Source organism: Takifugu rubripes, chromosome 20 (genome assembly GCF_901000725.2).
Source record: "Takifugu rubripes chromosome 20, fTakRub1.2, whole genome shotgun sequence".
Lineage (NCBI taxonomy): Eukaryota > Metazoa > Chordata > Actinopteri > Tetraodontiformes > Tetraodontidae > Takifugu > Takifugu rubripes.
In genome coordinates, this window is record NC_042304.1 from 5,839,580 (window position 1) to 5,853,859 (window position 14,280).

General features: G+C 47.3%; 2 protein-coding genes across 2 annotated transcripts; one reads left to right on the plus strand and one right to left on the minus strand.

Annotated features, from left to right (window-relative positions):
- Positions 1-21: 21 nt before the first annotated feature.
- Positions 22-6,741, plus strand: zyg11 (zyg-11 family member, cell cycle regulator). Its single transcript, XM_003974096.3, has 18 exons — positions 22-413; positions 491-656; positions 1,420-1,631; positions 1,714-2,031; positions 2,113-2,226; positions 2,314-2,430; positions 2,645-2,785; positions 2,847-3,023; positions 3,171-3,235; positions 3,363-3,462; positions 3,549-3,599; positions 3,698-3,859; positions 4,044-4,091; positions 4,194-4,391; positions 4,484-4,536; positions 4,657-4,754; positions 4,848-5,048; positions 5,134-6,741. The coding sequence occupies exons 1-17, from the start codon at positions 384-386 to the stop codon at positions 5,036-5,038; spliced, it is 2,241 nt and encodes a 746-aa protein (XP_003974145.1). The 5' UTR covers positions 22-383; the 3' UTR covers positions 5,039-5,048; positions 5,134-6,741.
- On the minus strand, positions 6,737-10,984 carry echdc2 (enoyl CoA hydratase domain containing 2). Its single transcript, XM_003974095.3, has 11 exons — positions 10,400-10,984; positions 9,835-9,902; positions 9,641-9,728; positions 9,466-9,552; positions 9,283-9,375; positions 7,921-7,977; positions 7,761-7,823; positions 7,544-7,668; positions 7,178-7,228; positions 7,060-7,107; positions 6,737-6,976 (listed from the first exon to the last, which is right to left on the minus strand). Exons 1-11 carry the CDS (start codon positions 10,629-10,631, stop codon positions 6,899-6,901), a joined length of 990 nt encoding a protein of 329 aa, XP_003974144.2. The 5' UTR covers positions 10,632-10,984; the 3' UTR covers positions 6,737-6,898.
- Between the last annotated feature and the right edge of the window lie 3,296 nt (positions 10,985-14,280).

A 14,280-nucleotide genomic window follows, 5' to 3' on the forward strand; every position in this document is an offset into this window, starting at 1 on the left:
TTCCAGTGCTGTGACCTTTGTTTACTGTCTGTCTAGTCAAAAATAGACATAACTGGGCGATACTGGATCGCATTTCCTGCTGGGTTGGGACCTCCACGGCTGCAGCAGTCATCGTCGGGTGCATTTTAACCATGAGTTCCTCTACGGCGGACAGCTTCCGATGTGTCTGCGCGGATTACGGGTTTCCACGGCGGGGGCGACAACAAGTGAGCTAAACCACTAGCAGCTTTCGCCGTGCGTGCGTTTTCGTTGCGCTCCTGTCAGACCGGCTAGCATCGCGACAGACATCCGTCACAGGTGGAGACTGCACCCAGTTTCATCCGTCAACGAGAAGGCGAAGCGGTAGCTTCCGTGGCGCAAACAGATCCCGGCTCTCTGTAACCATGGCTATGGCTGGGAGTTTCCTCAACACAGTAAGTTGTTCAGGCGCGCTATTACCCGGGTAAAATCTCTTCTAATGGCATGAATTGTGCGAACATTTCGCCCTCAGGATGACGCGTCTCCCGCAGCTCTGACAGACCTGTGCCTGACTTTCTTGAGTCAAAATCTGGAGCGCTTTTGCGCGACTCGTCCCGATGGTTCCCTGAGCTTCAGGGACGCGATTCTCTTCCCGCAGGAGCTAGCAGATCAGCTGCTGGCTAAAATGGCCACTGAAGGTAAACGCGGATCTAAGCACGCACCCCTGAACTGTTCCTCTGTTGAGAACGTGAATCATTGAAAATACGAATGAACAAAAATGCTGAAGTAACTTGAAGGCACATTTTTCAACGACTAAAAGAGAATAGACGGCGAATCATTGCTCTTGGTATTGTAAACTGACCGACACAGTCTTTCCAAGCGTGAAAGTAACAATTTACATGTAATTACGATTATTGAGTTCTTATTTTCTGTGGTCAATCATTTAAATGTGCCACTGTTTACCCCAGTAAATAACCTGACATGCCAAATGTTGCAGAACTTGATTGCATTTTTTTTCTAAATATTTGCAAAAAGTTGACCCAAGAGCATTTTTCCATACATAAATGAACCGTGTAGCCCTGCAGACTGAGGCCCAACTGGCAGAATAAATGACAAAAATCATCAAACCACATTTTCTCCAATTGTCTTTGAGCACCTACCAATATACATGTGGAGGGAAAATCTACCTAAACAGGGTTTCTTTATCATTCCCCTTTGATTGTAGCAGGGTAGCATGTGGCATTTGTAGCATTAAGTGCCATCATTTTGAAATTTAACGTTATTGTCATAATTATGTTATAGACCACATTTGCTCTTTTGTATTTAGTCCCAACTTTTACTTGGATTAGTAGTAAAATTATTACTAAATAACATTTGAAAAAGGCGTGATTCACAGTTTGTGTAAGACCTGTCCTGTATGCACCAGACCTTGAGTTTAAACCCTTCCTTATTCCACTTGAGGTTTGTTGAACGACAGCACCGTGGGCATCTTTCGGAACTGTGAACACCTGCGGCTGAGGCGAGCCTGCATCCGTACCGCTCGGATCTCTGCAGAGGCCTTCAGGAAAGCCCTCTGCCCACACAGACTGCTGGAGCTGGATGCTGCCAGAGTCAATGCAGACCTAACAATTCCAGATATCCTGCAGGGTCTGGCTACTAATAAATACTGCCAGGTAAAAGTATTCTTTATCACCTCTCCTCCATCTATTTTTAAAACCAGGACGCCTTTTTTAATAAAACCTCTCGTTATCACAGGAGTCACTCCAGCGGCTCGTCCTAACAGGACTAACCATGTCCTCCCTGGAGGAACCTACTCAGTATCGCTTCAGCACCCTCCGAGGCCTCCGCTCCCTCTCTTTAGGAAATGTGGACTTTTACGACTCTGGACTGGTGGACGTGTGTTCGCTGCCCCGGCTGGAGAGCCTCGATCTCTCCAACACTTCGGTTACTAACCTGACCCCCCTGCTGGGCCTGAAGGAGCGTCTGCGCTCGCTAACACTACATCAGCTGAAGAGGCTGGAGATGAGCACTGCTCAGCTGCTGGGAGTCATCGGCAAGCTCGATGTTTTGCAGGTAAGGAAATGTAATGTGCAGTTGCTGAAGTGGAGGCAGAGTCTTACTCATGCGTGTCTGCGTGGAACGTCTCTCCTGCAGCATCTGGACATCAGCGATGATAAACAGTTTACATCCGATGTGGCTCGTCAGCTGCTTGGACAAACAGGGATCCTGCCTGCTCTAGTTTCTCTGGACGTATCAGGGAGGAAACAGGTATGTGTGTAAATGTGTGTGTATAAATTAGAAACAGGCTTGTACACGTTATAGGGTCGTCCATCAATTTGATGCTGTCTGTTACAGGTGACAGATGCTGCTGTGAAGACATTTGTTGAAGAGCGACCAGGGATGACCTTTGTGGGACTTCTGGCCACAGATGCTGGATTCTCTGATTTCCTCTCCGGAGAGGGGAACCTGAAGGTATGATGATTCCTTGGAATTTCCAGTGTGACACTCTCAATTATTAGTGTATGTTAAACACTGTTGGATGTCCTGCAGCATGAACCTTTCCACGGCTATGACCGAACATTAGTGTTTCTTTTTGCTTTGCATAGACAGCAAAAAATGCAAAACTGTGGAGTGATTTAAGTCTGACTGAATGTACAGTGATATGAGCGTCTTCTTGCCCACGCAGGTAACAGGAGAAGCAAACGAGATGCAGATCTGTGAAGCGCTGCGGCGCTACAGTGAGAGGGAAGGGTTCGTGAGAGAAGCTCTATTTCACCTGTTCAGCCTGACGCACGTCATGGAGAAGCCGAGACCAGACATCCTCAAGGTAGACCCTCACAATTCATCTTGAGTTCCTCATCGGCCTCACCGATCTTCTGCCCTTCCAGCTGGTTGTTTTGGGCATGAAGAATCATCCTGCTACGCTGAACGTGCAGCTGGCCGCCAGCGCCTGCGTGTTCAACCTGACCAAGCAGGACCTGGCGGCTGGAATGCCAGTGCGACTGTTGAGCACCGTCACTCAGCTCCTGCTGGAGGCCATGAGGACCTTTCCCAACCACCAACAGGTAGCTTTACATTGTAGTGGTGGCACGTGGACACTTAGACAAAGTCGAGCCCAGCGGAGAATGTGCGAGAGTAGGAGAGGAGTGAGGCGTAAGAGGCTGAGCTCTCCTGGTTCTGGTCTAATGTCTTTTGGTTTTCTCTTGTCACAGCTGCAGAAAAATTGCCTGCTGTCTCTCTGCAGCGATCGCATCTTACAAGAAGTCCCGTTCAACAGGTAAGAGGCTCAGTCTCACCTCGTTTTATGTGATATAGCGAAACAATTTTAACTTGTTGCGTTATAAAAGAGGGACAAAGGGGTGACAGGCTGGCAGAGTTTCAGAGAGATCTCTGCTGATTGTCAGGTTTGAAGCTGCCAAGCTAGTGATGCAGTGGCTCTGCAACCATGAAGACCAGAACATGCAGAGGATGGCCGTGGCCATCATTTCCATCTTGGCTGCCAAGGTAAATGTCGTGGTGCGAGTGTTTTTTATTTTTGTATTGGCCACATTTGTCTCCCTCATCTCACTCATATCTTATTTTTGGCCCAGTTGTCCACAGAGCAGACGGCTCAGCTGGGAGCGGAGATGTTCATAGTGAAGGTGAGCTTCTCGCGTCTGTTCTGTGGTGTTCTCTCACCTGCCTGTGCTCATTGGCCAAAAAAGGGGCAAATGTTCATTAACCTCCTCTTCACCTGCAGCAACTGCTTCACATTGTGCGTCAGAAGGCCACTCAGGTCATGGTGGACGCCACCCTCAAATTTACTCTGAGTGCCCTCTGGAACCTCACGGACGAGTCGCCGACAACCTGCCGCCATTTTATTGAAAACCAGGGTCTGGAGCTGTTTATTAAAGTCTTAGAGGTACACAACAACACCAATGAAGTGCTGCAGAGACAAGAAACAGCAGCCGCACATTTCTACACTCATTCTTCCCAATTATGTGTTGCTCTGTATAAATATGTGCGCCTTTGGGTTAGTCTGACTCACTTGTTATGCATTCACCCCCCCCCTCTCCTTCTTCACTCCCACCAATCCATCCCTGCAGTCCTTCCCTAACGAGTCCTCTATTCAGCAGAAGGTTCTCGGGCTGCTGGTGAGTTTAAGGCCTTCATAGCTGCTAGGAAACAAACACAATCCTGAATAAATTTGCAAGGCGGGGAGCTCATTATTTCCTGGCCACTGTTGTGATCGTTAGAACAACATAGCAGAGGTCGGTGAGCTGCATGGGGAGCTCATGGTGCAGGGCTTCTTGGACCACATCAGGACGCTGCTGCACAGCCAAGAGGTAGAGGTCAGCTACTTCGCCGCGGGCATCCTTGCTCATTTGACGTCACGCGGGGAGAAGGCCTGGACGCTGAGTCCACAGCTTCGCTCATCACTGCTGGAGCAGCTGGTAGGCCTCCTCCATAGTGCTCAACTGTATTAAAAATGTCTGCGTTCAGCCCGAGATGTTGGATTGGAGTGCTGTTACCATTCTCTCTGCAGCATGACGTCATCATGAAGTGGCCCCCACCCGAGTGTGAAATGGTGGCCTACAGGTGAGTTAGAACTTCCACAAAGAAGAAAGTTTCATACGTGATTTGAAGTGTGTATTTCTATTACATAGCGTCTTGAAGAATTACATTTGATAAAGTATATTTCCACCTTTCTCTGCTAAGGTCATTTAATCCCTTCTTTCCTCTACTGGAGTGTTTCCACACCCCTGGCGTCCAGCTGTGGGCAGCTTGGGCCATGCAGCACGTCTGCAGCAAGAACGGTCGGAACAGAAACACACACACATCTAAACATAACTGACACCTTGACCCGCGGTTCACCGATGCAATATTGAATCGTCCCCTTTGGTCGGCAGCCGCTCGCTATTGCAGCATGTTGTTGGAGGAGGGTGGCCTGGAGCAGCTGGAGCTTGTTCACACACACCCACAGACGCACGCTGACGTCAAGTTTTTGGCTAAGAGCATTCTGGAGAGTTTGCACAACCACAGAGCCCGCACTGGTCAGCCTGCTCCCGCACAGACAAGTCGCCATGCGCCTCCACAGTAGCTGCACCGAGGTACAGACGCACACACAGACACACACACACATTTGTGGTGATGCCTCAGACAATGTTTTCACACCTGTGTGTTTTTTCTTTTCAGAGAGACTTCCTGATCAAGAGGTTTTTTTTATGGATTCCACTTGCAAATACACTTTGATGGAGGTTCTGAAGCTTAAAAACATACACAAATCTTTGCACTCCTGCTTAATCACGCAATAATTTATTTTATTGTTTGTTTCAAAACAACAATATAGTCTTCTGATTAAAATGTAGGCCAGTTAGGCTCAAATATGAGGCTGCTCTCACCTAATAAGTACCAAAATAATAAATGTACACATCCTGGTCCGTTTGGGACCCCAGCTGAGGATCGACCTCCACCTCCTATTCCAGTACTAAAGACTGTTGTCCATCTCGATGGAGCAGCCTGTTAGCTAAAGCGCATGATGCTGCTGTGAACTCAAGCATGCTGGAGTTAAGTCTCAATACTTGTATTGTGTGTTTCAGGAATGCCCGCTTGGTTTTATTTGTAGCAGTGTTTTAGTTCAGCCCACGTGGGCCCGCACCTCCGGGTCTGAAAATAGTGCCGCTGCTCTCTTCATTTACTCTTCTGCACTCTTCATGCTTTTGAGTTGATGTGACAGGGGTCTTGCCAATGGGTGTGTGTGTGTGTGTGTGTGTGTGTACGCACGCTTGGTTTAAACGTTCCAGACAACCAGGATTAAGGAAAAATATAGAGCGGCGCTTTTCTCTAAATGTCTGTCAGCCCCAAGCCAGTCATACTGGGGACAAAGCCAGTAGATATAGAGTAAAACAAGCTGAAATGACATCATGTCATGTCATGTCATGCTCTCTGGGTGTAAATGGCAAGAAAGACCTGGTCAGTGTTATCATGGTGTAGATGCGTTTCACTACAGCCTTTTTTTCCCCCCTCTTAGAAAATAAATGTACTGTATATATCTGTATGTTTGCAATGTTTCCCAAGTGTCTTAAGGGCAGAGACGGTACTCAAGCGTGAGCATGTGTGTCGCTCCAGGTAGATGGATCTTAAACTGTGTGGAATTTGTACATAGGATCGTGAGGAAAGAAACTAGGAATAATTCAAGGAAAGAAAATTGGACGCATGCAAATGATTCAACTGTGTGCTCCATTGTGTGCCATAAAGAACAACTGAAAAATGATGTCATCAGTAACATTTGAGGGGGTTTCTCTTCAGAATCTGAGCAGTACCCCCCCACCACCACCACCACCACCATTTAGGTCATGATTGATGTCAAAGCTCCTTTGCCATTCTCTATGCAATCATGAGCAACCTCCTTGTCTCTGTGGGTTTTTAATTATGAACACTCATATGATCTGAAACCTGCGAGCTAATAATAACCATAATATATTGAAGGGGGGGGGGGGGATCCAGCTGACTTCAAGAAATCAATCATGAGTTAGTTAATGTGTGTGTATTGGGCTGACAGATTTAATGGCACCCAAATTTTAAAAAGTGTTTTTTATTTTGTCTTTTGCTCCCAATGTTAAATTCAATGTCAAGGAGCCCCCAATAACTCTGTATAAAAGCATGGTTTTAGTTTTGCACCTGACCTCAGACGAGACGGAGGAAGCAGGACGATGCTGTAGTGTATGGCTGCTTTGATGGCGCCCTGTCACTGCTGAGTCCCACAGTCAAGTTTGGAAATAAAGAATGTACATTCCCATAAAACCAAGGGAGAGTTTTAATTCCAATGTCGTCACATTGTGCCGTCTCACAAAATAGTTACCGTTCAGAACTGACCTCACGCGCACACACAGACACATCAGTGGGTGAGATTAACGGAGAAAATGGGCATCGTGCTGGGAGGAATTTAATTCCAAGGGGTTTATTCTCCAGTGTAGTGAGGGGGTCTCTTCTCAATGAAGGCTGCCATGCCCTCCTGTCTGTCCCGCGTAGGGATGACCTGAAAAGGGAGCGCAGTGGCTTCAGAAACATGGGTGCCAAGAACCAGCTGCAAGATTTGGGGAAGCGCTCAGCACATCTTACCCGAGCATAACACATCCTCTCTATTGCCATTGCAGAGCTCATATCAACCTAGAAGAGGTGGGTTTGAGTCGCTAATCAGGGATGCACGATTAAATCTATGACGCGTGACTCGATTTACCTCAACACCTCGGTCGATTGCCTCTTTAGCCATCCGCACTGCGACAGGAGCCTGGACAAAGAAGCTGTTTCATGTCATCAGCACAAAAGGATGAAATAATCCAGATTGCCTAGTTATCTCCCACACATATAGGAAGCTTCAAAGTCTAGGAATAAGCTACCGTAGTGCAGCAGCCTGCCAAACACCGCAGGCTTCCAAACTGGAGTACAAGAAATACAGAGTGACAGAGGCCTGAAGAGAGACGTAACTGGAGGAGGGGAGAGGAGAAAGAGTGGCAAAGACGCAGGGATAGAGAGCAGGTCATTGGCCCGAGGGGGAAGGAGGAGTAGGAGGATGAGAAGAAGCAGAGAAGAACAACTCCAAAACCTGAGGCAGTATCTCTCTGGCCAGGCTGAGTGCTTCTCTGTATGCAGCGTCTCCAGCCTCGTTCTGATCCACTGCTCTGTTTACCAGACCCATCTCCAGCGCCGTCTGCCCTCCCACACGCCTACCTGGCAACAGACACAGAGTAAGCGTGATGTACGGACCTGCCCACCCCCCTCGCTGACGGATCAGCACATTGTCAGCGATCCTGTGGAACCACCTGTGAAGATGAGCTCTTTGGCCAGAGTCACGCCGACCATCCGCGGCAGCCGCTGACTGCCCCCTGCAGGACAAACCGCAATCAAGGTCAGCACTCCGTCATCCTATGTTCACATCCAGTGCTGAGCAAGGTGGCTTCTGCGACCTCCTCTCGACCTTACCCGCCCCTGGGAGGAGCCCCCGCGTCGTCTCGATCAGACCCATCTGTGCCGAACACGCTAAAAGACACAAACACACACACAGAGGACGGCTGAAGGTCGGGGCCATTAAGCCGTGGAGGAGTGTAAAAGACTGACTGATGCATCTGTCAGAGCAATAGATGAAAACACCTGGTCACCCGGCTCTTCAAGCGCTCAGCCAATCACGGCGCTGACAACGCCGCTTCACCCAATCACATGCAAGCGGATAAGTGGACAGCGGGACAGATGTGTCTGGTCTCATCAGCTATCATTAGTCCCCCCGCGCAGTCAAGGGTCATTAACGCCAGATGCAAGATGTGTCGTGGGAAGCATGATGGGTCGATTGTTATTCCGAATTGGTAACAATTAAAAATGAAGGTGAGACTTTCAACGTTTGTCTCATTTGTCCAGAGAAAGTCACAGAGGAATTCAGAGACATCATGAAAACCTTAACCAAAGCAAAGATCAAGTGCTTATTAAACATTTCCAGAGGTCAGAGGTCGCAAATAAGCTCGCATGGCAGTCCGAATTGTGGAAGACGTGACCTGGAAGGCAGGACCCGTTTTAGGGTTGACTGCTGGTCTGACTGGCCTGCCAGTGGTGTGTTATTAGGCCTAGATGTCCCATCGGTCCCTAGACTGACCTGAGGCGTGAATGGGAGTGTGAATAGTTGTTGACCTATATGTTGACCTATATGTTGACCCTGAGATGAGTCGGCTACTTGTCCAGGGTGCGCCCAACCGCTCGCCCAAAGGGGGCTGGGACAGGCTCCAGCAGCAAATGCATCGTGAATCATCTATCAGCAAGATTCTCACTCTTCATCAGTAATGCAGAGTGTCAAATGCTGCGCAGACACAGAACGATGACCTCAAACACAACACACAGACACACGCATCATATTAGGGAACATAAACCTGCAGTTCAGCATCTCCTGTATCTTTGTCTCAAAGCAGCTTTGGCCGACTATTCAAGTAAATACAGAAATTTTTAACGGAAGGGATATATGAAAACAACAGGACTTTTAAAGCAGGGTTCTTCTAAGGAGTTACTTCTTTGTCACGACCTCTCCAGAACAGTTGCGACCCCGTGGGACTTCTCAGTGCCCAGGTTGAGCACCTCTGCTCTAATCTACCCTGATGGGATGAGGGAGCTGTCAGTCTACTCAAGCGTCCCTGCACGGACGCCGCTATCCTTCACCACCCTGTTTAGACTCTGTCACTGATCTAATGTGACTGGATCGGTGACAGCTGTGAAAAGCACATGACGTCCCCTATTAACATCACCTGGAGGAAGGGCAGAAGAACAGAAAACATCATCTGGCGTCTGACCTCAGAGGGCACTCACCAGCGACTCGAAGATCACAGGCCAGGGCCAATTCCAAGCCACCTCCCAGGGCCACGCCATCCATCGCTGCAATGGACGGCATCGGCAGTAAAGCTGCCACGACATTACAACAGAGGTAAAAAGGGATTACAGCTGCATACTGGAGGATCACATCTGCAGCAGCAAGAAGGTTCTAATTCCTACCTATCTGGGTCATGAGAGATCGCAGGCCGTGGACAAACAGATCGGCCTCAGTGTTGTTCATTAGAGCCCTCTCTTTCAGATCTGCACCTACAGAGTATCAACAACATCACGGCAGAATGCTGCGAACAGTTCATTCAGGAAAAATTAGGGGTTTAAACAATTCAAGAGCTCGTACCTGCACAGAAAACACCAGGCACCAGACTCCTGAAGATAACCACACGGACCAATGATTCATGGGCCAGAGTGGACACAAGCTCCGTCATCTGCACACACGGGTCCATCAGGGAGTGTGTGTGTGTGTGTGTGTGTGTGTGTGTGTGTGTGTGTGTGTGTGTGTGTGTGTGTGTGTGTGTGTGTGTGTGTGTTCACCTGTGACACAAACACATGGCCCAGAGCATTTCTGGCCTTGAGTCGACGCATCAACACCTCCACTATCCCTGAAAGGAAAAGACAGAAAAGGCAGCTATATCATCCTGTTTTATCTGAATCCTGTCAGAAGGTAAATGAAACAAGCATTTTTGTGTCCTGTTGTAATGGAGGAAAACTGAAAAAAATAAATAAATGAACACACCATTAGTTGCATCTGTACTTAATAAACAACATACTAACATACATGCAAAAACATAAAATACGCAGCTAACCCAAACAAACAAATCTCCAATTCTTCAATATTCAACATTCAGGTGCCCAAACTTCTGACGGTGGGAACACTTTAAAAGAAACCAGAGAGCCAAACTCTCTTTACTTCAGCCAAGATGAAACACAGAAACACCAAAGAAAAGAAAAGAGGACGTGCCGGGGAAACGTTGTGACTTTACAATAATATTAATTTCCCGGTGCAGTTGAGTCTTTCACTAGTGGACACAGAAGTTACGGCCCTTTTAGTTTTCGTGTTTAAACCAGCTCTGTCGGCGATTCTGGCCCTTCGTCCTACCATTGTCTTCCCCTTCTAAGCGCTTTAAATCCACCTCCACGGGACCCGGAGCCTCCGTGTGCTGTGCGCGACCGGAAGTCAGAAGAGTTCGGCCAGCGCCGCTGAGCAGAGCCGCGGTTCCCCGGAGGAGCCGCCTCGGAGCTCGGCCGAGCGTTTCCCGAAAGAGTCCGGCACCCAGGCACCGCGGCGACGGACCCCGCCGCCCCGCCAACCCGCGAATCAGTGCTGCCATGTCTGCGGTCGCTGATTTTAACGATCAGTGACACAAAAACCCACGAAACAGCGCAGTAACGCCCCGAAAAGTTAAACGCAGGTGTCTTCCGGTGAAAAGGACCGCTACACTAATAGCCCAAGGTCTTTCAAATAAAGAAAGAAGTGTGCACCAGAGTTACTTCATCGTGTTTTTGCAGGAAATCTGCTCTGAAACTTTTTAAAATTGCACAATTAAGTGACGCAACATCCAAAATGTTTTCTCCCGTCCCAACCAGTCCCACATGTTTGAATTAACCCACTAAAACAACCGTTTCGTTTGGAGCTCAAGAGAAAGAAATCCTCGCAAGAACTGAACTTTGGGACCTGTTTTAATGTGAATTCTGACGAGTCGTTTGAGCCGTTTCCGCGCAGACAGGAAGCGTCACAAGGTTTTGATGGCGCACATACATATCTCACACATTATTTCATCATAGCGAAAAGGTTGTAGATGTATTATTGAACAGTTGATTCCATCATTCCTATTGTGTTGCTCACAAAAAGATAGAGATTGGGGGTTCACTTCCTGCAATCTGCTGTCTCGTCACTAGATGTCTCCAAATCCCACACGCTGCAACCTTCAGTAAAGAAAGTCCTCATGGGAAATTTTAACCGCTCCAATTTACCTTTCATGGATTCCAGGTAAAGAATGCTGATAACGCAGAGCAACCCGTGGGGGATTCAGGCACATTTATAAATATTCTGATGTCAAGTCTTGGTTGCCCCGAGGAGCAATGTTCTCAAAACGATCCATGCCGTTGCTGGAAATGGTTCCCCAGCAGGTAACAGAAACGTGTACACGGGAACGCAGACAGTGTGTATTCTTGTGGTCAGGTTTTCCGTCGGGCCACTTGAGTCTAATCTAACCATTTATTATTGAACAGCTCTTTTACACATTATGCAATTCCACAGTCGGACTGGGACTGGTTGCACAACCAGCCTCTGAGTGCGGCGTGCGTCTACATACATGTGAACCATCCATTCTTCACGATTATTAAAAGAGGTCTTTTATTACAGCCATCAGATTCTTGCTCTTTAACAATATGTTGCCATAAGAAGCTTTTCCATGGTTGCCTGCGATTTTAAGTGAATATGTATTTAATAAAGAGTGTAAGGTCAAGCTCAATGGTGTGTTCTTGTGTTTAAATGCAAATTACCATGAGTCATAATCACTTAAGATGAGATGTGAGTGTAGGTGGCTGCACAAAGACGGAAAGAAAGACCTGACAGTCCCAGTATGACGTCTGGCTGACAGGTTGAAGTTCCTCCTGCACACAGAAACTGAGCCTGATGGGCTGTGACGGGCACAGGCAGTCTGTCCCTGGATAGGAAGAAAGAAAAATCACCACTTCCTCTCCTGCATCATTCTCACACGCCGACATCTCCACAAGAAAATCCCCATTTGCTGCGCAGCACTTCACCTCCAGGTCTGTAGGGGTCAGTCTTGTATCAAAGGGTTAAAAGGGGCCATGATGACCCCCACGCTGCTTGTGGTGGACCAGTGGACTCCCATCAACGTGAACTGGTCTCCCCCTGCCTCCTTTCCCTCCTGCAGCAGGTAACACGAACCGATGATGGAATCGTGTAAGGATGGCGACGGTGACCCGCCACATCGGAGCTCAGGGTGATGCTCAAAGGCCCCACCCCCATGGGGGGCCCTGTGCCAGCCATGAGTCAGGAAACGGCATCCTGTTACTGCAGCTGTCTGTCAACAGTCAGACAGCTCGGCGTTCTGCTCGTGGCATGAACAGTGTGGTTGGACTTTGGGTCAGAACACACGTGTACAGTAACACATCTTAACTCCCCTTAATGAGCCAAATGATGGACACACACAGCAGTTGCGTAAGAGTGGTGTTTGTTTTTGGTTGTTTTGATGGTTCAGAGTGCTGATGAGTAGACAAGAAATGAAACTAAACCCATTTATTCAAGTACACAATGACATGTTTGGATTAGATTTATCTTCTTTGTCAGACAGACATACGTACATACAGTGAATAGTAACCAAAAAAGATTGTGACTTGAGGTAATTTCTCGGCCTTTTGCATCCATTTATCAGATTTCTTTCAGAGTACGTGTGTTCTTGGAGGCATAACAATGAAACTCCCTGTCATTTTTAAACCGTCTGGTCTTGTCTTATTTGACATGGTGATGCCAACGGTCATAGCTTTAGCCATGCTGATGCAGGAGCTAATAAACCTGCATAAACAAGCAACACATCGCTCTTGTCCTTCGTCTAGACACATTTGGTACTGCTAGTTCTCCATGTTGGTTCCATTTTGGGGAGCTAGTGTCCCTCCAAATCCTCATGACAGTTGACTTAGCTTTTATATTTTATAATACATATCACATTATGTTGTTGAAGAATCTTACTCCAGGAATTTGATGAACTGGGCCCAATAATGGCAGAGAAACAAGATGGAACTGAACTAAAACTGAACATTAACCTCAAAATAACATGCAAACCAAAAATCAGCCTTGACAGCAGTAAACAAACATTTCATCTTTTTATTCCAGTATGTTTACCTACTTTTATACCGCAGAGACGACGGCCTGAAGACCAGATAAACCCATTTGTTAGGATGAGCATTGTTTATTTTCACCTGCACACTAATCCCACATACATTTCTGTGGAAGAATTCCTCTGATGGTCTGGAATAACGTCTCTAAAACACTCACATTGTGTCAGAGCCCGGAGGCATATGAGGACAAAACCTTTTAAAACAAAAATCGTTTCAGTAACAGTGAGTCAGCCAGATGCCGCCTTCTTTTAATGTGTAAATTTCCTGTCACCAGTGAACCATTATTGCCTGGGTCGAGCACCAGATCAAATAGAACACCACTTATTTTCAGATTCCAACGTCCTTCATCTGTCAACTTTAAAAATGAGAATAAATAAAGATAAAACATTTGGTGACAAAGGGAGCATATAGTTCTCTATACCGCAACGTCCTACTACAAAACACACACAAACACACACGCACACACACACACACACACACACACACACACACACACACACACACACACACACTTCTGCAAGCCGACACCATTGTGAGCAGCCAGGAGGAAAGTTGCATTAATGATTCTGATTGTTTCAGCGGGACACTTATCCACGAACATGATCCCATGTCAGGAGTGTGCAGACGGACAAACAGAATGCAGTATTGATCACCAAGGTTCATTTTCTTCCAGAACAGTTTTCCTTTCAATCAACTCCCCCAACTGAAACGAGGGCTGCTGCGACACTTTAGCTGTCCTGATTATTGGCTGTTGTTTGGAGCAGAAACATCATAAGAAACAATTTTTGGGGGCAAAACAACATAAGGAAGCTAAAAAATAGGTTCTTTTGTACCCATGAGGTGGAGCTCGTGATCAGGAACAGGATGAGGCTGTAGATGACATCCTTCAGGAATGAAAGTGTGTGTAACCTCCCCAATGAGTGTTTACATAGTCTTTATCGATGAGCGCAGATGTTCCAATCTAATTAAAATCTCCCGTGTTGTTTGCTGTTGCACTCATGCTGCACACATGATAACTGCTTTAATGGGCAAACAATTGTGTTTTCGCTTTATTTCAAGGTCAAGCTCTGATGTGGGAGTCCTTGCCACAGTTCACTTGTCGCTGGACCATGA